The sequence below is a fragment of the Ciona intestinalis genome, chromosome 11 (assembly GCF_000224145.3).
Source record: "Ciona intestinalis chromosome 11, KH, whole genome shotgun sequence".
NCBI lineage: Eukaryota > Metazoa > Chordata > Ascidiacea > Phlebobranchia > Cionidae > Ciona > Ciona intestinalis.
Window position 1 is genome coordinate 3,418,021 of NC_020176.2, and position 26,079 is coordinate 3,444,099.

Below are 26,079 nucleotides of genomic sequence, written 5' to 3' on the forward strand. Positions count from 1 at the left end.
TTAGAATCTGTCAACTCAGAAGTTCCAAACAACGGATTGCTCAAGAAAGATAACAAAGGTTTTAAACTGTTTGAAATTTCTCAACTATATAAGTTTTAATGTATTCATATCGGTTAGAATAGAATAGGATACCCCAACATATATGCTGCTATAATCTATTAGTTACTACTTGGTTGAAGCAATGTCCTTAAGTATCTTGCTAAAGGACACTTGACACATATGAATATCAGTGTCGAGCAATAAACCCTGTAGTATTCAGTTATGATACCATCACCAAACCAAGACACAGCCCTGTATGTTAAGTTTATCAGAATGACACAAAATACAATAACACAATATATTTTCAGGAAAAACGAAATCAACATGGCGTCGGAAACTCGTGCAGTTCTATCGCGCCCCAGTGGTCACATTCTGGCTTCACGTACTTTCCTACCTGGTAACTTGCAATCTTTTACACGTAACTTATTTTATACAAAAATAACGATTGGATACGTAGCCTTTGGTTAGGGCAGTGACTATGAACAACTAAAAGCTTGCCACACTGTAAGACCCCTGTCACATAAAATAACCCACTTTTTATGCATTTGTATTTCTACATTTTAAATTTTGAAACTTTATGTTTAAATTTGTGCTTAATTTCAGGTGTACTTGCTTCTATTTGCTTATGTTATTCTCTTCAACTTTTACCCTCAATCTGCTGCCGATTTTTCACTTAGCAATATATCGGTGCAAGAGTTTGTGTTATGGGCGTGGGTGTGCGTCTTAGTGGTGGATGAAGTATATGAGGTAAGACATTATATTATGTTATAGGTTGGGGTAAGATGATACGTATAGTTGGTTGGGGTAACATGGTTTGTATGGTAGGTCGGGCAAGATGATCCGTTCAGTGGGTTGGGGTAACATGGAACATATGGTGCGTTAGGGTAAGCCCATATAGTAGTTGAGATAAGATGATCTTTGTTTTGTTTGCATGTGGTGATTGTGCTTGTTTTATTTGTAGGTGTTGCAAAGAGACAGCAAACACATAATGGGGAAAATAAGCAGCTGGTTTGCCGATCCTTGGAATAAACTTGATGTGGTCGCTATTGCCTTGTTTTTTATTGGGATTGGACTAAGGTAAGCTATATAGTAGGATGGGGAGATGGGACACCTTTTTTTGTTAGTGATTGTGTGTTAATGTATTTTTTCTCAGTATTTCTGACAGTTTGGACAACTAGTGACCACTGGGTTGAATAAATTATGCAAATTTTTCAGTAAATTTTCTCCGCTTTCTTTTTATCAATATTTTGTATATTTTTAAACACTTTTTATAATTTTGTTTTATTTTTTAAGGTTCCAAACAGAAGTAGAAGCGTCACGCACATTACTTGCAATTTCCTTCATGGTTTATTGCTGGAGAATTTTGAACATATTTCTAGTTTATGAAGCTCTTGGACCAAAACTAATTATGGTTGGAAAAATGGTAAGATGCTGGGAAAAAACAGAAGTAAATAAGTAATGTGTTACTTACAAGATATTAAGCATAGATATATAACTAAGCTTTGAAAACCATATATTCTAAATATTGAAAAACAGTTTTAAAAAAAACTTTAAAATGATAAAAAATCTTTTAAAGCTGTTACATTCCCTGAACAGTTTTGCGAAACTTAAACATTTTTATTTTTTATAAAATTTTTTTTTTTACGTTTTACAGATAAAGGACATGCTGTTCTTCTTGTTCATTTTAATCATATTCCTGGTTTCATATGGAGTTGCAAGTCAAGCTATTTTGTATCCAAACGAAACAAATTTCGGAACCGCCATAGTTGGTGTATTGAGCAAACCATACTGGCAAATTTATGGCGAATTATTTTTATCGGAAATCCACTACGACCCAAGTAAGCGTATTATGTTCGTCACTGCATTGTGGGCATATAGGTTCTTGGGCAAGACACTTACAACGATGTCTGAAGTCTTTAAAAACACCCCAAAAAATCAAAGATCATCTTTACGATGACATAATATGTGGTACCACATAAGCCGGCACGCTTGTATAAAACATACAGTTGTTTTTCGCCAAGTTACATTTATTCATTGAAAACCCATCTATTTTTAACAGGTGCAGATGAGTTTACATGTAGTAACAACGCAACACTGATAGCTGCAGGTCAACGTAGATGTCCCTCCATTAACTGGGTTGTACCTTTACTATCAGCAGTTTATATGTTACTTGCAAGTGTACTGCTACTTAATCTACTTATTGCTATGTTCAGGTACATTGTATTATAACTTTTGTTCACTGTTTACAGTTTTTTGACATTGTGGTTCAATACCTTAAACTCTGGGCAACAGTTTGTCATAAAAATAAGAAAATAGGTTTTAGTTTTTATTTATATTTAAAATAAATTGTTTGTATTTTAAAAATAATAAAATCTATTATTTTTTTATTTAATTATTTTTTTTTAATAACAAAATTAATTTTTATTTCAGCTACACATTTGAAGACCTGGTTGAAAAAACAGACAGTTTGTATAAATATCAGAGATATGAATTGTTGGAGGTTTATTACCAGCGTTCTTCCATTGTAACTCCATTCAGCATCTTGTCGTATGGCAGACAATTGATTTTATATTGTGTCCGTGGCTGTGATAGGAAGAAACAAAAAGATAAAAGCAACCCATTTGGTGTGTAGTTGTATTTTTCCTAGTTTTATTCTATTTTTTTATTTTATAAAGTAGTTTGTTCCTATATTCTAAGGGTGAAGTCCTGTTTTTATCAGATTTTTTATAGATTGTAGTTTTTTTTTGTATATGGGGAGGTCCAATGTTGTGACACGGCTGGATTCGAATGTATGACATTTTAACCAGGCACGAGGTGTATTAAACACAACACCTGTGTTATAACGACTGTCATTGCCCCCCCACGAGGATAAATAAGTTACATTTATTTATTTATTTATTTTTATTTAAACTTTCTTCCTACAGTTGTTGACTTATTTGAAGAAGATGAAAAAAATCTCATTATTTGGTTGCAGTGGAACAGTTCAGTGTTTTTAAATGATGTAAAAAACAAAGAAAACCTGAGCATTGAAAGCAAGATATCTGGAATAAGTGAAAAGTAATTGTTTTGCAACTGGTGCTACTATTGTATGTAGTTGTGGTTTTACAGCATGGCAAACCATGGGTCCGAGTTTGCCAGAGTTGGCCCATTAATCCATAGTATAAAATGTTACAACCCGTTTAGAGACCACTGGGTTAGAGCAATTCTCACTAATTGCCTGGCCAAAGGAGGAACTATTACAAAAATACAATTACCCACAAAAGTACATGCTCCGTAACCCATAAGCGGGCACGAGGTGTATGAAACAGAACACTCATGTAATAACGACTGATTTTCCAATCCCAGAAGAATAAAACAAGTTACATTCATCTCCAGGTTAGAGGCGCTCACAACCACAGTTGATCTTGTTCAAAACCAACTCAGCTCCCACGACAAACTAACACGTAAAGTAAACATGCTTGAAACCAATCTATCTCAACAAACGCATCTGTTGGAATTAATAGCATCAGCTCTCCATGTAAAACCATCGAAGGCCGACCACACCAATATATTGCCTGGTTAGTCTGTTTTTATCTTTTAGATTATTAATTTTATGCTTTTTTGTTGGGTTTTAGGAAAAAAAAAAAATTATATTTTTTTTATCATTTCACTACATATTTTTTAAACTGCCACAGTTCAACAGCAGCCACAAAGCGCTCCAAAAAGTAACCAAGCAGAAAAATCAAGGAAAAGTATTTCAAAAAGTTCTACTCCTGCTGTTAAACCACCTTCAGATGGTAAGTCTTCACTTTAAGTAATAAACAACAACTTAAATTTAACAAATCTAAACCGCCGACTGAATGAATAGATGTAAATAACTTTATCCTTGTGTGGCCGGAAAACGACAATCGTTATTACACAAGTGTTCTGTTTTATACATTTGGTTGTAACTAATTTTAAAATCACGTAAATATGAACATATTTATGTAAATTTTTCTCCCTTAGAACCTCCATTACACATAAAGTCACGAACTGCTGCGTATCCCGACAGCAGTATTCAACGTTTTGTGGTTCCTGATGATATGGTGCCTTGGAATGTAAGTTTCACTTATTTATTCTTGTCTATAAAGCAGGTCTGGTTATAACTAGAGTCTGGCAAAGTGGTTAGTGCACGTCTCTAACCCAGAGGTAAAAGGTTCAGGCCTCGTTGCTGCTACCATTGTGGTATGTGGCTTGGGCAAGAATCTTAACCGCAATTGCTCCAAAATTTGTCCAAATTATCAGCCATACATAAAAAATAAGCTGTGTCCCTACCCAATTATGTGTCTTTTGTTCCTGTCCCAGTGATTTTGTGTTTTTCATCAATAAACCTAACTACAAACTTCACCTCTATACGACAGGTTTCATTCCCTGATTACAAGCCACCCCACTACACGGCACCAAGTGTGGCAATTCAACCTTCATGGGCGGATCCTCATGTGGAAGGTTCAAATGCAATGATTGCATTCCCGTTTAACGAATACGATAAAAAACGAAACGTTGACAGAAAAAGTTACATGGGGAATTATGACGTAGTGTCTGGATTGCCACGGTGAGTAAAAAGTTTTATTAATTTTTCTGTGTTCTTTTTCATTGATTAAAATGTTATAATTTATTAAATTTTTATTAATTTTTCATATTTTTGTTCTAGTTTGTTAAGTAAATTGTTATAACTTAATATTAAATTTAACTTTTTTAAAAAATGACGAGGCTTATTATAAACAGAAACCCTCGTGGTCGGACTGGGTTAACTGGTAGGGGTCTTCTGGGTCGTTACGGCCCCAACCACGCAGCCGACCCCATAGTTACACGGTGGGAACGAGACGAACATGGAAATGTTATAATTATTCGTGGGAAACCAGTGTTAGAGTTTGTTGCAATCTGCAGGAAGGACACGGGTGAATGGGCGATACCAGGGGTAAGTAATGTGCACGTAGTAAAAATAGCTTTATTTCTCCTGCGTTGCAATTTTTTATTATAAAGTTTCATTTTGTATATACTATTGTGATGTAATCATTTTTACCCCAAATTAGGGCATGGTCGACCCAGGCGAGTATGTAACCGAAACTTTGAAACGAGAATTCACCGAAGAAGTTCTCATTGATATAGATGATGCCGAACGGACAGAAACGTCTTTTCTTATCCAGAAACTGTTTAACTCTGGTGTTGAGGTATGAGAGTATATTATTCGAATATATTTAACGTTTGAATCGGGCCCAAAAATCTCATATTATACATCTTGACCTGAATGAATGAATTTAACTTATTTGTCCTCTTGTTTGGGCAACGACACTTGTTATTACTTGCTGTTTTGTTTCATGCACCTCGTGCCTGCTTAGGAATTACCATGTATGTAACTTTGTTGGCAAATTATTTTTTAATTTTTGTTTCTTTTTATATGACTGACAATTTAAAAATCATAACATGTTGATCACTGTGGCGAGCTATTAACATTCTATATATATGCAGGTGTACAAAGGTTACAGTGATGACCATCGTAACACAGATGTGGCTTGGATTGAAACTCGTGCGTTCAACTTTCATGATAACGACGGTTCGGCATTTGGGAAAGTCATGCTGCATGTGAGTCTCAGTTTTCAGAAAAAGTTTTTTTTTCCTTCATTTAATTACTAACAGGCTAAATTTTGAGAACAGTTTTTTACTATTTTTTATTATTTTTCTAAACCTAATTACTTAAATCGTAGGTTATAAACATAATAATTTTAATTTTCTCCAAAAAATATATTACTTTTTTAAAAGTTTTTTAAAAATTTGAATTCTTTGAAAACTAGACCAAACTTACAAAAATATATTTTAACAGCCAGGTGAGGAGACAACGGGTGTACAATGGCGACGAATTGACCAATCTACAAAACTTTTCGCTTCTCATTTTCAATTCCTTGAAGCAGTTGCAAAAAAACACAACGCCCATTTTTAAGTGGGATGTTTTGTCATATAGCCACATTATTAAGTTTAGCAATAGAACTTTAAAATTTAAGTTTCTAATCAGTTGGGGTAAGATGATCCATCTTTATTATTTCTTTTATCGTCCCATTTGGTAGTAAACAACGAATGTATAACCATATCGTCACAACTTTAAAACTGTTATTAATACTAAAACATGATTAGGAAATATTGGATATTATGTGCTTACTATGTCTGTCTTACTGCAATCTATTATGATACTACTATTGGTGCTTGTTTCTAATCAAATTTTAATGCATTTTTGAACTATTTTCTATTCAAGTTTTTTTCGATTATTTTCATTTATTCAAACTTTTATGCAAATATCATTATTATTGTTGGTGAAAATGTATTTTTTAATCAAGTGAAACATGCTACTGTTTACAATCAGTGATTATGCCTACTGTAAATGGTATTTTAATGCAAAATTACTTGTATTCTTATATATGTTGTATGTTTCGTACTTTAAAACCTGCTACATCATTAGTTTATATATCTCGATATTTAGGTTGTTTAAGTGGTGTCCGGCTGAAATAATTCTATTGCATTTGTTTTCCATTCAAAAAATTGCATAAAGTATTTCCATATACCTTTAAATAAAAGTGTTTTCATTTTTATTGTACGCCCAAGAAAACATGACTTGTTTCATATTGACTTTTTGCACTCTTGTAAATTCGTATATAATATGCACTGTAGACTTCAATATATTAGCTTGTGTATTTAGATTCTAATTTATCCTAATTATCCATGTTTAAAAATCGCCCTAAATAAAACAACTTTTTTCTACAGTTGAATAATTTTATTTATAGCAGTGTGAAATAATTTGTGATAGTTTTTGCATATACGTGTAAATTTAAAAGTATCAAAAAATTGAAATATCAGAAAGAAAAAAATAGTTATTTGGTAAGCAAGCCATATTTAGCTACTTGTGTATGCAGTATACAGGAAATATGATTTCAAAATTACAGCGGTATTTTATAATTACACCAGTGGTTCACTATACAGTTTTGCTTGTAATTTGTACATCGCGTTGGGGTAAGATTTACAGAATTATATAACAGTATCTTCACGACTCAAAAAAAGCGTTGTTAATAGTTCAAAACCCGATTCACAAATATTGGATATTATGTGCTAACGGTATCCATCTTACCCCATAGAATTATATTTTATTTTCTGCAAAGCGAATACACAAAGCATAACAATACATATATAGTGAATATACTAAACCCTACACGCTATACACCACGCAACAATTTTTGTCTAACAAAAATATACAAATATTTATTCCATTCCTGTAATCTTTTGTGAAACTTATACTTTTACCGTTTGCCCTGTGTAAAAAGACCACAAAACACTACTTTTTTTAATCATCTTAATTTTCCTTGATGTACTTAGCGCATATAACTTGTGGCAATAACTCCCACTCCTTTAGCTTGTTGTCTGTTCCCACTCCTGTTCCTTTGACGCCTGTGACGTTGTCCCTCACTAAACGATCAACCAAGGCTACGCAAATGACGCCACCTGTGTTAAAAACGATGTTTAAAAGGAAGCTAGGTAAATGAATGAGTGTAACTTGCCATATCCTCGTGTGACAGAAAAACGACGGTCGTTATAACACGGATATATACACATCGTACCCACTTACGAGTTGCCACGTATTATAACGACTGTCATTTCATGGTAATCATACGCGTTAATTTCCGGCACCGTGGCACTAGTGGTTAGACTTTTTTTACCACAAGAGGATAAATGGAAAATCTTTTTTTTATGTATGCCGACTATTTAGACAACCTATTATAGTGACCACAGGGTTGGAGAAATTGCCGTAAGTGTCTTGCCCAATGACACATACGCCTACAGTCCTATACAATAGTAGCAGCGGTGGATAAAGTAAGTTACATATATGCACACCATGTTTACTTACATTTCACACCCGCTCTTAAACACATTGCTGTAAAACATGTACTTTCCATTTCCATATTTTTAACTCCACATTCGTCATGGGCTCTTCGAATAAATGCATTTTTTTCTTCTTCGCTGAAGCTGCAAACCGCACCGTCCAATCTCGCTTGCTCTGTATGTAACATAAGTCACATGCAGTTTTGTACTGCTGGGTAAGATGGATACCGGTAGCGCTTATTTTTCAATATTTCCTAATCGTGTTTTTACAATTAAAAACGCTGGTGTTTAAGAGTCTCATGACTTGGAGTCATCATCTTACCTAACAATACCATATGTATTACTTTTTATTAATTTTGTCGACTGGCTTTTTTATTACTGATATGAGCCTAGATTGGTAACCGAAAGATGTTAAACAACTTTCGTAGACGTGCTGTGTATATTGTATTCGTTTTATGTACATAGCCTATAGGCAAATACGAATAAACGTTATTAAAAGTCAACTTAATCGGCGTAAGCTACACCGGTCATAGCATATATACATACCTTCATAAAAGTCGTTTGCGGATAAAGTGTTTCCTATAACACATTGATTTGTAACGGTCAGGGCACACTTTAGCAAACCGTTTCTTAAATCTGGGTTGGTAAAACTCGGGTAGTGAATTTCTTTTCCACATGCCACCTGTAAGAAGACATTTTGGATTTAAACTTGTAAAATTTCTCCACAACTTCGCTATCATGTTTGGTAGTTAAATTACGATCAGGAAATTTGGATATTATGTGCTAAACGTGTCCCATCTCGCCCCACCCCACCACATGTCAACTACGTCAAACAAACGCAAAGAATTTAATTTAAATATAACAGCTTTGTCAACCAAACGCGACAATAAAAATGGTAATAAAATAGCAATGTCAAGTGCATTGACTTTTTAAGTATTTACAAAGTACCTGTGCATGATGAGGCTGCAATAAACCGTTGTAGGCTGTGTCTGTTATTACGACTGTTCCCGGATCTAACCCTGTTAACGTGTGGGACAATAATGTATAGTACTGTGGAGTAAGACAAGATAATAATATTACAAAAATTCTTCTGGTTTGATCGAACCACGGTTATATAATTCTGTGAACATCCTTTGTTATCTACCTAACGGGACGAAAATATTGAATAAAATGTCCCATGTCACTCCACCCTACTATATTAAGAAAAATAATGTATAATTACTCTGCTACATTAGGTGTACCAACCCAAGCCCCCTGAAGTTCCAATCCTTATAAACGACACGTCACTGCAGTGTGAGAAGTGGATCAGCTTCAGCAACTGTAAAAATGGTGCCATCAAAAAGTTGGTGTAAATATTATCATTTTTTTAAAAACAATATTTTCTCACCTCATGTAAAACAACAGAAAGGGACGCTGGTCCAATTCCGTGGTTTGCAGATAAAACGGGACCAACTTTAAACATAGAATATCTACCGGCGGATCCAGTTATATCGACCAATTTTCTTTCCTCTGTGTTACAAATACACTTTAAAAAAACTGCTATTAAAACGCGCGAAAGTCCAGTTGAAATCGTACAATTGTTGCGTATGTGCATGCTGTCATTGGACAAGAAACTTATCGACAATTGATCGTTTCTCCAACCCAGTGGTCACTAATGGGTTGTTTTAATTGTCATTAATTCCAAAAAAACTAAAAATCCACATAAAGTTACCTACGCGGTAAGATGTAAAAGGGTACCAGATGTATGAAATAAAATAACCGTGTTATAACTGTATGCTATAACCGCGCGGGGATAACCAAGACACGTTCATTTAAATCGTTTTACCATTATCATTGCAACAACGTAAATATGTTTTTTTGCATTTTTCTTACTCACTATTTATACAGTGTACGACTGCTATAGTAGGGCGGGGGGGAGATGGGACAGTTTTAGCACATAATATCTAAATATCCTGATCGTGTTTTAAACAATTAACAACGGCATATTGGAGTTGTGAGGATACGGTTTCATAATTCTTTGAATAATCTTTGTTTACGACCGAATAGGACGAAAAAATAGAATGAAAGGTATCCCATCTTCCCCCATTCTACTAATAAAAAGTTATATGAGGTGACCAACCTTTAGGTTTAGATGCGTCATCTACCTCGCTATTGTCTGGATAGCCAAGATCACGATATAACAAGTTCGCGAAATTTTCCATTCGTTTGTTTTTGCCTCCCAGGCAAACATACTGTGAAAAGGTTCAGTAATTTTGCGCGAAACTTTATTTGCTTATGTTTTACGGTATATGATAAGTTGGTGTAAGATGGCCCACGTAGAAAGATAGAATATTTACAGAATTATATAGTACTGTGGGGAAAGATGGGACACCTTTAGCACCTAATATTCAAATATCCTGATCAAGTTTTAAACAATAAACAACGGCTTATGGAAGTCGTGAGAATACGGTTTTATAATTCTTCGAATATTCTTTGTTTACTACCAAATGGAATGATAAAATAGAATGAAAAGGTGTCCCATCTTCCCCCACTATACTGTACAACCGTATTCTCAAGATTCAGAAGTAGCGCTTTTATTGGTAAAACACTGTTTCCTGATTGTTTTTTTTTTTCTATTTCGAGCGCGGCGCTACGGTTATATAATTCTGTAAATATGCTATGTTTATTATAGCCAACGTATTATACCACATGATGTGCTGTTTTCATCTTACCTCACATTACTGTATTATATACATGTGTACAAATATGTACCTTAACGTCGCCGAAACGCTGTTGTAAATTATCATCAGTTGAAATTCCAAGGTGATAGAGCGTTTCCTTATCCGAGAGGTGGGGATTAGCTAACCGAAACGTTGAATTACATCCAGCCATCATAATGAACGTTCTAACGACCTTCAGAAACTTAAAAAAAAATAGTCTTGTATGAAACGATATTTTACAAAACCTGGTAAAATACCTTTCGAAACAAGATGGAATGTATGTAAGTATCACTGACGACTTTCAGTCTGCGTTTGCTGCGTTCTACCTTCTATTCTATTCTATGCGTTCTACCTTGCTTGTTTTCTAGTTTACTGCGCATGTTATAAGTAGGCCTACGCTTTACCTGTTTAGCGTTAAAACAACAGTACATTGAAAGGTACAATCACTTTGCACTGTAAAACCAACTTAGCATATGTTAACAGTTAACGCTACTCTTTGAACGATGCCTTTACAACTAAAACCAATCTGTTTCCAACTTAGCATATGTTAACAGTTAACGCTACTCTTTGAACGATGCCTTTACAACTAAAACCAATCTGTTTCATTGCGTAGCAACGCATATACAAACCGTACCAAACAAGCGGAAATTATTCAGTTTCCAACTACGTTCTATTGCTGCAGCGAACCAATAAGCGAGCAGGGATAAGCGGGCGCGGTAACCACATGCTTACTTCTGAAATGCGGCGACTTTGCTATCTAAGTAAGGTCATTCTTTGTGGGTTCATTTACACTGGAGGCTAAAAGCAAACATAAATGAGACACACTCGACAAACAGAGTATAGCAAGCAGCTGTACGAAGTCACACTGATAACGTCACAGTTGTTCCCGCCATTTGTTTAAATGTCTGTTCAAAACTTGCGGCAAAACTTCTACGTATTCTGATTCCGTCTGAATCGGTCTTCACTGCCAAGAGTTTCAGTACAATGTATTTGATTGCTGGTTGTATAATGTTCTGTGGCCTAAGTATATTTGTTGGGCTCGGAAAACAAAACAGGCTGCTGTAGACTGTAGTAGAGGCCTATTTACTATGTCATAAGCGTATACTTTGTCATGATTTCCTGTTCATGACGCAGCAGGCTAGAATCTGATGTCTGACGTATCGGTTTTATTTTAAAAAAACGGTGATAACACATCAGCATCATGTCAAACTATGCTTGTATATAGTATGTACGTAAAGACACGAAATTAAATACCAGATTGGTGTTAGTTGCTAACATTCGTTAAAGAGTGTTTGTGTCTTTGGACATGTACGTAAGTGTTTTTATGTGGTCAATATAATAGGGTGGGGAAAGATGGGACACTGTCAGGAGCGGATTTTAAAAATTATGAATGTATTGTTTTCGCTTAAAGGTGTTTGACCCTTTTTTTTGCATTCGAGCAAACAGGTTCGGACCGATTACATTGGTGTCTCCCCATATTAATGTTAGTTGTATTTACCGATGATGAAAAGTTTATTTTAACCAAAGAATGTATATTGGTATATTGTGATCAACATAAAATTTCTACCCATTTGTAACTCATAAATTAAGCAATAACAGTCTCCTAAATAAAAGTTGCTTGCGGATTGTGCTACTACGTCAGTATAAAAACGATGTTGTTTTATTTTGTGATTCCTAAATGAGAATTCTATTTTTCTCGGCGTGTTAAAACAATTGTCCAATCTATACGATCCACAAGTCTTTTTGTTGCCCCCGACAAGAACAAAGCTGTCATCTTTTCAGGTTCCAGAAATAAGTAGAGATACGACATCAACAACAAGGTTTATATGTTTATTTTTAAATAAGGTTTTTGTTTATTTTATAATTTAATTCCGTTATTTGAAATTCTGTACTCTAAATAATTGCAGTTTTATGTATAATCCCATTTCATTTTGTAATTTCTTTTCATTTTACACATTGAATATATTGATTTAGTAAAGTTTATAAAATGTTTGGAGGTACATTGTGTCAAGTGGGTACGTTTGGCGATCAATTACATAATGTGGAGAGATTTTTAAAACTTAATAAACTGGCTCCTGCTGGTATAAAAACATTAACAATTTTTTGGTTGATAATAATAAAGGTAATGATTTGTATATCGAGGGAGTGAATTCGTATATTGCATCACGCTTATGGCAATGGCAACAGAATTTAGCATTAATATTTCGCTAGTGTTGCTTCTAACGACATAACTTAATATTACAAACAAATAGCTCTTTCGGTACACGACATTTATTGGCACAAACATTTATTGTGCCATATGGGGAGTCATTACCAAGCTATGATATTAATAATGTATATAGCAAACAAAATGGTACAATAAAGTCTTTACTGAAATGTACATTTACTTATAATATTAAACGTTTGTTTATTCATTTTACAGCGAAGATTCCAACCACGCCCAGGAGGCTGCTTCGCTTGTGGTCGTTGAGGTTTTTTTACCAGGACCTCTCGCCAGTAGCCCTAGTTATACCTGGACCCTGATCTTCTGGGTTAGAGGATCAAGGCACGCTAGGTAGCGATCGACGCCACTCAACGGTTTTCGAAACGCGAATAGCGACCACAAACATACGCACAATACACACAACCAAGAACTGCAGCCTAGACTGACCGTCTTATAAACTGAACTTACACCTCCCAACATGCCATCGTTATACGTGGCTTACCGCGTTAAGAGGCGTACTGTGAGAAATTGGACGCAGGACACAAGAAATTTGACACGACACACACTTCTGATCTGGTATTGGCTGATCCAATATGATTTAAGATAAAAATATAAAAGGGGTGAGCTGTAGCACCTAACCATTTGCACCACATTTTGTTTTTTTTGTATATATATGTGATTAGTATGAATAAAGTGTAGAACTGTAAATTCTGAGTCACCATGGCTGGACAGGCTAACTATAAAAAACAATACTCAGATAAATAAGAAAAGACCCAATAGTCAGGTAAATGAGACCCAATATAGTCAGGTGAATGAGACCCAATAGTCGGACAGGCTCCCAGGGTTACTGCCACATCATTGGAGTAGAGGTTGCATAGAGATTACGAACACGCATAACAACTGTACGAAATTAATTCTCCTTCATTGGCAATTTTGTAGAAAAAAAAAGACAAAAATTACGACGAAAAAGGCAAAAATTACCACGTAAACAAAAATGGAGCTCCGCGCAACGTAAAATTAAGAAAATCGCCAGCGTGTGAAAAAAAGAGACAAAAATTCACGTGAAAATCGGTACTGAACGCGAAAAAAAGCAAAATTGCCAATGATTGAGGATTAGTACGAACATCATGTATGCAAAAACCTCCGACACCCAATGCAAGCCTCTTATCCGCCGCAATGACAACCCCATTCAAACGACCCAAACAATGGTAGACGATATTAGATTAAGGGATAGGTAATATAAATATTCCCTTGTACATATATTACGTTTAATTCATTAAATTCAAAGTTAAAATTTAATCTATTTTGAAATGCCCATACCATGGATTTATCAGAATGACAGTTCGTTTCGTGTATAGTGTAAGTGTGTATCAATACATACACCACAATCCCCCAACACCACCATACCCCACCCCATACAATAAGCACATAACAATACAAGCATTCTCTATGGGCCAATATAATAATAATAAATAATAGGAACCGCCGCAACGCGTCGCAATAATAATAAATAATAGGAACCGTCGCAACGCGTCGCAATAACTAGTTTTTTTTACAAAGTGGGGAAACTGCATAAGAACGGATTTGGGAGCTAACTATATCTTGCTTTAACACAAGAATGATCGAACCGAGTGATCTTAGGAATCACTTTTATCCGCCGCAACAGCGTCGCATTTTCGCGCCTGTTGTCGATTCAAAAAAGGAATGACAACATAAACCGACACCTGAAAAAATATTAATTTGGTTAGTGGTTTTAGGGGGCTTAACAGGGGGCTAACATTTTTAGTATTTGTTTTATCCCTACCCTAGTCGCATGTTTGGCGCCTAATTGTTTTGCAGTTGGAACCCACCAGCTTTCGCTGACCGGACTTTTAACCAACCGGCGTGTTGGAATATGGTTTACGCAAACCAAGACAAGCTGCTGTATAGGCCTGGGTGCAATGACACGTGTTGTATCGACCTGGTGCAGTGTCCCAGTTCTAACTTAAACTTCCTAACAGCGATCCCTAGTTATAGCGATGTCACTTCTATCTATCTGATGCCGACTGCCGGCCTTGCTGATAAGTGACACCAAGAGTTTTGGTTAAAGTTGGGAAATCTGACCTGCGCGCACCGTTCTTATGCAGGTTGTTTACCACACATACACATATGAAGAAATAAGACCCAAGATTCCCAACCACGTTACATTACTAACGTGTACAAAGGTGGACTTTTAATATTTGGATCTCCGTATACTTCCCCACCCCACAACACACCGTGTACCACATAAACATTCAATTTTAAAACAAGCATTCAATAAGTATAAGGGACATTTTATGCTACAGCTCACATAAGTTAGTATTTACATCGACTAAGAATAAATCTTAGTCTTGGTATGCTATGGCTCCATCTTCGTTCTTGAGGTTTTCGTTCTGTCTTATCTCCTTTCTGTAGAAATAATACACGTCAGATGATCGTTGGTTATTTTACTATTTGACTATGAGCATATCAAAATTAAAGCACAAATATGAACCATGACAATTATTAAATACATTAACATAAAAAAATTTTTTTCTAATCTTGTCTTGATGCATGCTTATGCTAATATCGTTTAATGTTATGATGTATAGTAGGGTGGGGGGAGATGGGACACTTTTAGCACAAAATATCCAAATATCCTAACCGCCTTTTAAACAATTAATAACGGTCTATGGGAGGTGTGAGGATACGGTTTTAGAATTCTTAGAATGATTTTTGTTTACTACCAAATGGGACGAGAAAATGGAATGAAAAGGTGTCCCATTTTCCCCCACCCTACTCTATATTTGTTAACAAATTACAATAAAAAATATAATGTTAACAAGCAACAATAAATAAACAAATGTTGAAACCAACACGCCTTTTACCATTTTACCGTTTAAGATATTTTGTAACTAGCGAGATAAAAGTTAGCCCAATAAAACAACGTGGTATATACCTTCGGTCGCTTCTTTCTCCGGCAGTTCTTTTGTTTCGGGCAACATTTGCAATCATTATTTTCTCATAGCACCAGCTGGGTGACGCCATTTGTACTGGGACGTCATATCTGTGACGAAAAACTCCAAATTAACACAAATTCAGGATTTCGTTATCGCAAGTAGTAATATCTATATAGAAGTTACTTACCACTTAACGTGGATCACATGCGTTGGTTCCATGGTGCATTTCAAATGACCTTGCATCGAACAAAACTCTGCAATGATAAAACTTGCGTTAATATAATTCGTGTACATGTTAATACAGCTTAATGTTGGGGGAAATGGGCCAATACCGGCCTACGTCTCCGGTTCCTCTGCATGCCTCTCTGCAGGACCACACAGTCATTGTATAATACACACGCACATTTTACGGTTGTCAATATATTTGCACTTACCGGTTCTGCAGGTCAACTGTGCGGTAACGAACTTGTAAATATGTCGTTTTTCTCCTTGTGTATTGGGATTGCTGTAATAACATAATCGGTTAAAAGAATGAAAACGAATTCTCATTCATAAAATCACCATATATACTTTAGTGTGAATTTGTGTCAAATATGCTATATTATATAAAAAGGCTAACTTGTTGAAACTAGAAACCAGTAGCGACAAAGTAAGAATACTCGGTTACATAATAAAAATACAAACTCGCTTTTAACGTTGCCAATCCAAAGCAACGGGGCCGGCGTGTCACTCGAGGCATCTTTATTCGGAGCGAGATAACGTTGATGTAATTTGCACAAGAGAATTTTGTTTGTATTGCTTCATCGTGAATTAAATAACTCAAACTTTCAGAGAATTACTTTTAAAATAGCCAGCTGTAAAACCAGATCGTTGATAATAATACAATAAATAAATGCACTATATTTCTCATACATTGCACATTCAATCGCAAGCCCTTATCATAACCGAGTTGTACTTCAACTCCATTTCAACTTCCAACCTCTTAACGTTGGTTCCAAAACGTGGCAAACCAAAAGAACAAACCGTGCCCCAAACTCTCAAGAGCAAAATGAAAAGCTGAAAGCTGATTGGTTAATTGCTGGGAGGAAGTCTAAGAATTCGGTAAAAAGAGCAAAATGAATTTCGTGCGAATTTTAAGCGCCCAGTGTTGCCATTGCACAAAAAGAGTTTTCGAGTTTCGTGCTGGGATTTAATAGGTATTCGTATTCACTTAACATCAGGTAACACTACAATCTATTTATAGTAACAGCGGATTGTGAAGATTACAGCAATAATTATTAAACGCCACTCCTGCGACTTGTGCGAAATTTTCGCGAGTCACAATATATTGTACTGGTGATTAATTCGCTCACATGATGCACAATACATAAGTTACAAAACTATATACAAACATACATTTATTTCACAGGAATTGATAAATGGTAAAATAGATCATGAACTTGTGTTATTACATATAGTAGGGTGGGAGAAGATGGGACACCTTTAGCACATAATATCCGAACATTCTGATCGTATTTTAAACAATTAACAACGGTTTATTGGAGTCGTGACGATACGGTTTTTATAATTCTTTGAATGTTCTTTGTTCACTACTAAATGGGAGGAGAAAATAAAATGAAAAGGTGTCACATCTCGCCCCACCGCATTATACTTCTTGTTACTTTGATTTATCATAATACGCTTTATACATTGCCGCTGAACAATAGGCTAACAGGTAGTGCAGATAACATGTCTTCAATTCACGTACAGTGCTTTGCCTCAAAAAGAGGTTGTATGTGTCTCGTCGTGTTCTGTGCTTTAGGAAATTGCAACAACCAAAAATGTTTTTCTGTTACCTTTCAGGAATCTTTCACGAACAAATGTGATCGCAAGATGTCCCTAGAGATTCGTTTTTCAGCAGGCCAACTCGATCGTTCGTTGGTTTGAATTAGCTATTAGTCCGCTACATGTTGGGAAACAGCAATAGTTTCTATATTCAAGTCGTTGTTTCTATCCATAAGGATTCCAGACCTTACACTGTAACACAATATATATTGATCGAGCGCTTAAAAGAATTTTGTAATGGGGCAGTGTATAACTTTGCGTTGGCTGTGCTGTAATACAAATGAATACCAAGGACGCATCACAATTCTTACAGAGTTTTGTATTTTTCCAACTAAATGTTTATTTCATTTGACCAATACATATAATTTGTAATTTCTGTATGTTATGCAAAACATTCACAGCTCTCTATATAAAAAAAATTAGGGTGTAACGGTCACGCCTTTTATCCAAAACATTATTTCTTTCTTTTTTATTAACAACCGTGTTTTAACAACTGTTGTTTTACCGTTACTACCTGTCTTTTCGCTTTTTGTCAACTCTCTTGTTCTTCGTTATCGTGACCGAAGAGACGAAATAAAATAGCCCATGAAAACATTAAATTTAAATATTATCGAATCATAATCCCCTTTTTAATAAATTTTAATCTTTCAACGATATATATAGACATAAATATAGCTAATACGCTCGAAGACAACTTTCGTTTTAAGTTTTGTTTGCTTCTTTTGATTGGTTTTATTGAAACGTCATCTTGGTCGGACATAAAAACTGTTTGTTTTCGATATCACAATTTAAATAGGTAGTTTCCGTAACAGCCAAGGTTCATAAACCTTATATGATAAAAGACGGTGTTTCTGTTTGACATGTAGTCTGACATTTTTGAACAGAATATATAGTAGGGTACTGGGGGGAGATGGGACACCTGCTGTAAGCATAATACCTAAACATCCTGATCGTGATAAAGTAGAATAATAAGGTGTTCTACCTTCCACACCCTACTATATCGAATATTTTATTCTTTCGCCCAATAGAGTCTCAGGTCCGCCAAAACACGTTTTACTTAATTACAATATTTTAAAAGTTCCGGGTAGTGTTGCCTAAAGTAATGGGATGACGCTGCATGTTTTTATATGTATCTCTTCGATTGCAATAACATATAGTTCATACTAATTTAGCTTTGCGAAGAGATGGAAATTAACAGCAACTTTTTGAGAATCATTGAGTTATAGTAGCGAACCAGAAAACGTTTCCCAGCTTTGCTAAAACAAGAAAAAGTAATTAGGCAACTGCGCACGCAGAATGAGTATTTTAGTTTTTTTACGTAAGTTCTATTTATAGTTTGATCATATGATACATGACGATGAAGTTTGTTTAGTGAGTAATGTCCTTTGAAAGTGAGCGTTAACTTTCCAGTTTTATCTTTGTACAAACAAATGTTATACCTTGTCTGCATTTTTGTCGGGATAGCCAACGTAGTATATTAATATGGGGGTTCTCGTTCCGCAGTATAACTTTAAAAACACCGCCTGGTTTTAGTTATGTCAACAAAATTAATATTTTATTGGACAATCGATGAACCGTACAGTTACTATAATCTTGATTGTTCTTTATGTATGCAATAAAGTTTAAAACTCGCCGCTGGTGCGGTATACGTTCAGCCGTTTGCCCTGCTTTATTAATAGGCTGTTTTTTTTTATTGGAACATGGTACCAGTTAACTTGAATACGAGCTACCAGAGTTAATAGGTAACTCGTTCTTCGTAAACGTAACGGCTATGTCAACAGTCGGCTTAGTATATCGTAATATGTTATAGACACAGTTATCAATACCTAGTATACATTTTTGAAATGCTAATATTTACAGAACTGTCTGAAAGTATGTGTTAAATCTGCCTTTGTTTTGCCATTTGTAGCGATTTGTGACATGCAATATATATTAGGGTGGGATAAGATGGGTCACCTTTAATATCCAAATATGCTGATCGTTATCAACAATTTTCTTTGGGTGTCGTGTGCATACGGTTTTATAATTCCTTGAATGTTCTTTGTTTACTACCATAAGACCAGAAAATAGAATGAAAAGGTGTCACATCTATCCCCACCCTGTACTAATTTCAGGCCTAAGCCCACAGACAGCTTTGTTCGGAGTAGTTTTCTGGTAAAAATCGATTTTTAAGTAATACCGTTGATCTTTAAAAGGTTTTTGTAATACTACACACCTTTAGGGCGAGCTTGAATTAAAAAAAAACAGTAATCTAACTCAATGTTATTCTGACTGGTTTTAAGTAAAACCATTAGGGGTACTTTAAATGGTTTGTACTATATCACATGGCTCACATTAGCTTTGACTGAGAACATAATAATTTCCTCATCTTAAATTTTTCTTACTAAACTGAAGTAAGCTACACTGTACAAAAAAAAAACACAAGTAGTATATATGGTTTAGCATTTTATATCATTAGCTTTGATGTAAGTTCACAGTGTTAATATGTTAGCATTAAGTGTAATTCCAATTAAATTCAGGTGTTATCGCAACGAATTGCAATACCTTCAAAAAATTTTAGTTTCATAAATGCCTTGAGGTGTAGAGTCGACCGCTGCATTGAAATGACAAATAGAAACAGCTTTAGTGTTTTGAAATTTTGGGGAATTGAAAAGAACAAAAAAAACAGATTCATTCGGTCACTGTGAAAATAGCCAACGTTGAAATAGATTTACGAACATGCTTTATAAATTTCAATTGACATAAAGAGGAAAAGATTATACGCAAAGCGTCGTTCAACGAACGTGTTTTGCAAGAAAAACAAAGAACGACGCTCTGTTTGTTTATATACGTGTGCCGAAGGCACAAACATTCGTTGCAATATAAAGCACGCCCTGGCTTAGAACCGTCGGGCCGAGCAGCGCCTTTGTTTGTGATACAAAGGCAAACAGAGTTATGAATCATTACGTGTAGAATAATAAACCGAGGAATGAGTACTCATGTCAATTTACCGGAACAACAAAATAAAAGTTGGGAGTAAAAAGAGAGATGGTACACACCGTGTTATGTGAAAGGGCTTAATGCTCTTGTTAAAACGTGGTAGGAACGCGAGTTGGTATGGACGTAAAATATTAGGAATTCTATAACAGATTGGCACAAACGATTCGTTTAGTATGCTGAAGCTATGATCCGTTTAACGCTTTTTCTTGATACGTAAAATCTGGGTTATGGAACGAGTAACATGTTTATGCACTACATAGGTAAAGGTGCATTTTACGAGTTGTTCAAAAAAATATTGGAAAAATATTCCACAAAATCGACCGAATACGATTACATACATTATGGAGAATAAACGAACGATTACATTGTACAACAAAATAAGTTACAAGATTATCCTAATGCTGTTACATCGCCTTCGTTACGAGTGAAATGAAAGGGGGTTTCAAATAAGAAAATAAGTGAAACAGCGATTTGCGTTTTTGGTACACGTGTATATATATATATACAAATATATAGGAAGAAACCCCTTAGGTTTCAAATCACGATAAATGTTTTGAAAAAGTTACAAGGTTCAATCGCCACTCGTAACTCATTAGGAGAATTATAGATCCGTTTATAAAAAAATAGAATTTGAAGCAGGGAATCATGGCTCTAGTTCATTCTAGGTAGCTAGGTAAGTAATTTACTGCCAAGCCTATCATTTGAACTTTCAACGCCTTTCATATTCTCTTGCTATATATATGGCTTTACAGACAGCATAGGAAAGTATATGTTTTATGTATATCAGGTGTAAAGAAGAATAAATATAACGAGGGAAAAAATCCTGCTCGTTTAGAGGGAACTACCTGTTTTCTATCGAATGTCTGCGCATCTACGAAAAAGTAGAAAGTTTTTAAACAGTTCGGACATTTAACTAGCTACAAAGAACCGACGTTTGACTCATAGGAAAACACTTATGGTATTCTTCGTGGGCACAACAGGACGTGCGGCAAGCGGGATTTTACGCAGGTGCAACACGTCATCGTTAGCATAAGCAAGAGTAGAGATATGCTCACAACGATGTCAATACCCGTACCGAAACCTACTGTTTTAGGGTTAAGCGGTGGTTTTCCTACATCAGCGGATATGTTTGTGTATAATGGTAGCTGTGTTTTTTCTACCAAGCTGTAATGAAGGTTGTTTAATCCATCGTGCCTCTGTCGCTCGGCGGCGCCAACTAGTAAGGTGTAACGATATGGATTTACTCGGTTGCTTTTGTCCGAAGGATGGTAGGCCATTCGATACCTGGAACATAAAGAAACAATTGAGATGTGGAACACATTAGGCAAGCCAGTACAGGTCGTGGCCAACTCGGTGGAAATGTAGGATTAGTCGTCATGGGAGCGCGTGTGTTGAATAGTTGTGTGTAGGAATAGAATACGTGTGTGCGCGCGTCACTTACCGTTCCTTTAATTCGGAGTATATACCAGGCTCACAATAATTCAATTAAACGGTATACTCTATCACGTAGTATACAGCTCATACAGTACAACTGTACAAACGACATACACACACGATGAAGTGCGAAAATGAATGAGTGTTGGCACGAGTTGCGTTATTGCGTCAATGGGTTTTACGCCAACTAAATGAGCTAATATATATATATATATATATATATATATTCATAATGTGTGTGTGTGTGTAGGAAAAGAAATTACCGTGCAACGTCATATTGTGCTCTTTCTAAACCAAGACAGCTATGCAGAATCCTCACATACATGTCGTCATCTTCTGCACCCCATCCCCAGTATTCGTTCGAATACCCGTTGACCTAATACATAAAGTAGTTAAAGTTACGAGGCCGCTTTATAACAGCATATGCAAATAAACAGAATTGTAAAAATAGCCGAACATGGAAATGTACCGAGCCTGCTATTTTGTTGTTTTGTTCGAACCATGAAATATTTAACGCATAGCAGGAAACGGTATGCTTCGTTGCTTTGCTTTTTGGTTACGGTAGGTCTATTTATTTGAGCGAACATAAAGTACAATCGCAATTCTAAAGTGCAAAGTGCCAATAAAGGATATGCAAAAATAATATAATGAAGGCGTTCAGGTATTTGATATCCGTTAAGCTGCATATTGAACTTTTGTCAAATCATAGCCGTACAATAAAGAGGGCTGCACGAAATGTTGACCAAAGGTACAACCTATTCGTAGGATAACAATACCTTTTAAAACCAAACCAAACACCTTTAGTTCGTGGGGTGTAATGTGCCTAAGCAGACATCCAATATTTTGCTGTGCCATTGGCAACGGTTGCTATGATACTATTGTTCAAAGTAGTGCGCGCCAGTTTCGGGGAATGTTTGAAACCCTACACCTTCATAGTCTAGGGTTACTATAGAAACTATCCAGGAAAACAGGTAGGGGAAACAGTTCGAACCCCCGCATTGATAAATCATCAGTGCAATTTAACGTGCGTACCGTGTTTTCTTATATTCATCAACACTTTATTATTGTGGAGTCTGTTTACTGCACTGACGATGTACAATGCAGGTATTTTGACAGGAAATATTCTGTCTACCGGTGTTAGGGTAAACACATACGAAAATGTATCAGGAAATGAACATACTACGTGCTTTGTGCGTTGTCATGAGTATGCTGGGCAACTGCTAAATGCTTGATACATTCTGGTATATTCTGTTGGCGAAGTTCCTACAGCGATACAAGCCAGAGATTTTTTAATTTACTCCTAAGTTGGTTTAATACGCCGAAATATATATATAGGATTGTATGTTATATTGTTTCGTAGCTATGGGGATATAACTGGTATTTATATAACACACGTTACACGGTTGAAAACACAAAGGCAGTAAACACTCGTTTCGGTGTGAGGTTTTCGAGATCTTACGTAAACTACTTAAGCGTGTCGGTCGTGCGCACAGACCAAATCAAAACCGCGCCCACAAAATGCAAGCGCAACCGCTGGATCGTAGTCAGCCAGGATTTTGTTTCGTTAAAGTATGTAACTTGCTCACTGGACCTTACAGCGTGACTGACGTCTCACTTCGTTGGAATTTTTTAACAATTTGCAGCAGCAGGCCGGCACTGAATATTTAGTAATACTTTACCTGGAATGAAATGACTGTATAGTAAACGGTAATACAAACCTGGGCAAATTGGTCTTTGGTCATTGCAATAACTCCACCGAACAGTGCGTCATATGGCAGTTGGTAATCCCATTTGTCGATACCAACAGATAAATGTCTGGGTACTTCGGCACATCGGTACAGATTGCGGTCGTCCTCAGCGAGCAGGTCGACATCGTGAAAGATGAAGCAATCATAATCATCCTGCTTCAGCGCTTCAGTGTAGCCGATATTTAACAGCTTTGCTTTGTTAAATGTGCCGGTGCCGGATTGGTGAACAACGAAAACACCATAGTCGGCTTGCTGCCGCTGCATAACAGGGTGTATAGCTTTTAGAAACTGCCGTAGGTGTCTCTCACGGTTACGGTGCGGGACGATAATCGCAACCTTGTGACGAGGGACACATTGCGCCGGTTTGAACCGCCCACCAGGTTCAACCAACGTGTAGTTTTTTACTAGATCGTCCAAGCTAACGTCCTCGTCTTCGTTCCCAAGCTCCTGTTTTCCTAAGAGATTTGGAGGCATCTCGGGGCAAAATGGCAGAGGGGACGCGTTTTCGCCTCCATTTAACAGTGCCCGACTGTCTTTCAATGAATTGTGACCGGGTACGGCTTCGCAGTTCGTTTCGAGGCCACGAATCCAATCCAACTTGATGTTGAGATGTAACGAAATGACGAGTATTACGTCGTGTATACGAAAGTATACGATTACCAGTTCTATGGCAAAAAGAATTAGACAGAGCGTTAACCATTTTGCTCTAAGCCCATAATTTGTTCGCCGTTTTACCAGGCCTTTGTTGTATTGGTGCCTGAGTGACATGTAACCACGTATACAAAATATAGACCGCTCCTGAAATATTAAGCTAGCAGCACCTACGAATAAAAGCATCAATAAAATAAACAGTTAAACCGGTTAACAAACAGTTATACGAAACAGGCGATACCGCTTTCATTATTTAACACCTCGCAAAAACTGACGCCAAACTAATAGTGCACACACCAAAACTACCAGTCACGTCATTCCCGTCACGAGATAAGGTTTACAATCAGTTCAATAATACTACCCTGAAATAAGACTAGTTTATCCTATTAAGCACATGTGACGGCACAGAACTACTTCCTCTAACGGTAATATATCTAACAGCTGTCCCTAGCTGTGATAACATTAAAACAAGAAACTAGTCTGGTGTCATAACAGAATAGGTTGGTCATTTCCTGATCCCACACCAGCATATACACGTAAGAGCAACATTGGACTGGCTTCTCTACACACGTAGTAGAGTGTGTGTTTAACTGTTAACAGTTGGGCCCGAGGCAACAAGTCACTGTTACTGACTGGCTGTTAGCATTGACAGAGAAGCTCTTAAAACAAAACTAGATAAACGCATAAGTCAAACAATTTTAACAAACAACACAGAAAATATGCATACAGTTATCCTGATTGACACGTATGTAAGTTAAACATGGCTTGTCAAACAAGAGCTATGACTCATTGAACATTAACACGGTCTGAGATATGCTTACAGTCATCAATGCGTTACAATATTTTAGTTAAAAGACTTAACTTAAGTCTACATAAACCTTTTTCAATACTGTACAACTATTTGATTTGGAACAAAAGCTATCTATGCACTCTTTATAACACAAGCATACAGGTGTAACAAGCGTTACAACATTACAGTAAATCCAACAACGCTATAACACTGGTCTGAACTTTAGTCTGGCATTACCGCCTCTTCACTACAGTAACTGCGAACTGGGCTGTACCGGGAGAGGTTGCCATATCAATCGAGTACGAGCAGACTGATTCACAAAATCACCGGTGCGTATCGGGCGTAGGCTCGCTTTGTGAAGAGAATTGAACCATAGTTCGCAGAATATATTCGGTTACACACATGTTTCCGTTCGGTATACAAAAACTGTTCTGTAAACCCTTATCGTGAAACGTTAACTATTAACAACTGATATTAGTATTGAATTAATATCGATGTTTGAAAAGCATTGTTCGTTAGCGTGGTATAGCTCAGAGGAAAGCGGATATATAAACGAAATGACGTCACATACCTTTCGGTTTCGTTTCCTTATCGACAAGGACGTATTTAAGACAACATCTGCTTTTATGAATAGCTATTAGCTATATTTGTAATGGTATGATCTATTTTTTATTTACAACTTCTAGTCTAACCAATACTGTAATAGAGTGGGGTAAGATAGGACATGCTGTTTTTATTCTCCTTTCCCGTCCCATTTGGTAGTAAACAAAGAAAATTAACGGAATAACTGTAAATGTAGCACCACGACTACGAAACATCGTTTGTGCTAACATCTTACCACACAGTACTTATACATTACAATCTAGTATTTCGG

The 26,079-nt window shown here is 36.2% G+C and overlaps 3 protein-coding genes and 2 long non-coding RNA genes across 5 annotated transcripts in view; 2 read left to right on the forward strand and 3 right to left on the reverse strand.

Annotated features, from left to right (window-relative positions):
• Positions 1–6,579, forward strand: part of LOC100182201 (transient receptor potential cation channel subfamily M member 2-like) — a 23,362-nt gene extending 16,783 nt beyond the window's left edge. Inside the window, exons 8-22 of the mRNA XM_026836787.1 lie at positions 643–786; positions 1,001–1,116; positions 1,333–1,462; positions 1,694–1,877; positions 2,099–2,252; positions 2,470–2,663; positions 2,964–3,096; positions 3,415–3,596; positions 3,714–3,815; positions 4,024–4,115; positions 4,419–4,609; positions 4,783–4,975; positions 5,091–5,228; positions 5,527–5,640; positions 5,879–6,579. Of these exons, the coding sequence (XP_026692588.1) occupies positions 643–786; positions 1,001–1,116; positions 1,333–1,462; positions 1,694–1,877; positions 2,099–2,252; positions 2,470–2,663; positions 2,964–3,096; positions 3,415–3,596; positions 3,714–3,815; positions 4,024–4,115; positions 4,419–4,609; positions 4,783–4,975; positions 5,091–5,228; positions 5,527–5,640; positions 5,879–5,995 (2,184 nt within the window). The 3' untranslated portion in view covers positions 5,996–6,579. The remainder of the gene's footprint in view (positions 1–642; positions 787–1,000; positions 1,117–1,332; positions 1,463–1,693; positions 1,878–2,098; positions 2,253–2,469; positions 2,664–2,963; positions 3,097–3,414; positions 3,597–3,713; positions 3,816–4,023; positions 4,116–4,418; positions 4,610–4,782; positions 4,976–5,090; positions 5,229–5,526; positions 5,641–5,878) is intronic.
• Positions 6,580–6,805: 226 nt separating this feature from the next.
• LOC100184518 (uridine phosphorylase 2) lies at positions 6,806–10,876 on the reverse strand. The gene is made up of 8 exons (XM_002128496.3): positions 10,672–10,876; positions 10,040–10,151; positions 9,308–9,429; positions 9,166–9,238; positions 8,869–8,939; positions 8,467–8,602; positions 7,946–8,095; positions 6,806–7,542 (listed from the first exon to the last, which is right to left on the reverse strand). The coding sequence occupies exons 1-8, from the start codon at positions 10,792–10,794 to the stop codon at positions 7,394–7,396; spliced, it is 936 nt and encodes a 311-aa protein (XP_002128532.1). The 5' UTR covers positions 10,795–10,876; the 3' UTR covers positions 6,806–7,393.
• Positions 10,877–11,933: 1,057 nt separating this feature from the next.
• Positions 11,934–13,859, forward strand: LOC113474656. Its single transcript, XR_003396343.1, has 2 exons — positions 11,934–12,439; positions 13,042–13,859. It is a non-coding gene; the product is annotated as an uncharacterized LOC113474656 (long non-coding RNA).
• Positions 13,860–14,919: 1,060 nt separating this feature from the next.
• LOC108949914 lies at positions 14,920–16,284 on the reverse strand. The gene is made up of 4 exons (XR_001974949.2): positions 16,214–16,284; positions 15,967–16,033; positions 15,779–15,886; positions 14,920–15,249 (listed from the first exon to the last, which is right to left on the reverse strand). It is a non-coding gene; the product is annotated as an uncharacterized LOC108949914 (long non-coding RNA).
• A 3,751-nt stretch (positions 16,285–20,035) lies between these two features.
• Positions 20,036–24,567, reverse strand: b4galt (beta-1,4-galactosyltransferase). The gene is given in 3 exon segments (NM_001032601.1): positions 20,036–21,866; positions 22,280–22,392; positions 23,735–24,567. Coding segments are annotated over 3 exon segments (1,242 nt in total). The 5' UTR covers positions 24,533–24,567; the 3' UTR covers positions 20,036–21,535.
• Between the last annotated feature and the right edge of the window lie 1,512 nt (positions 24,568–26,079).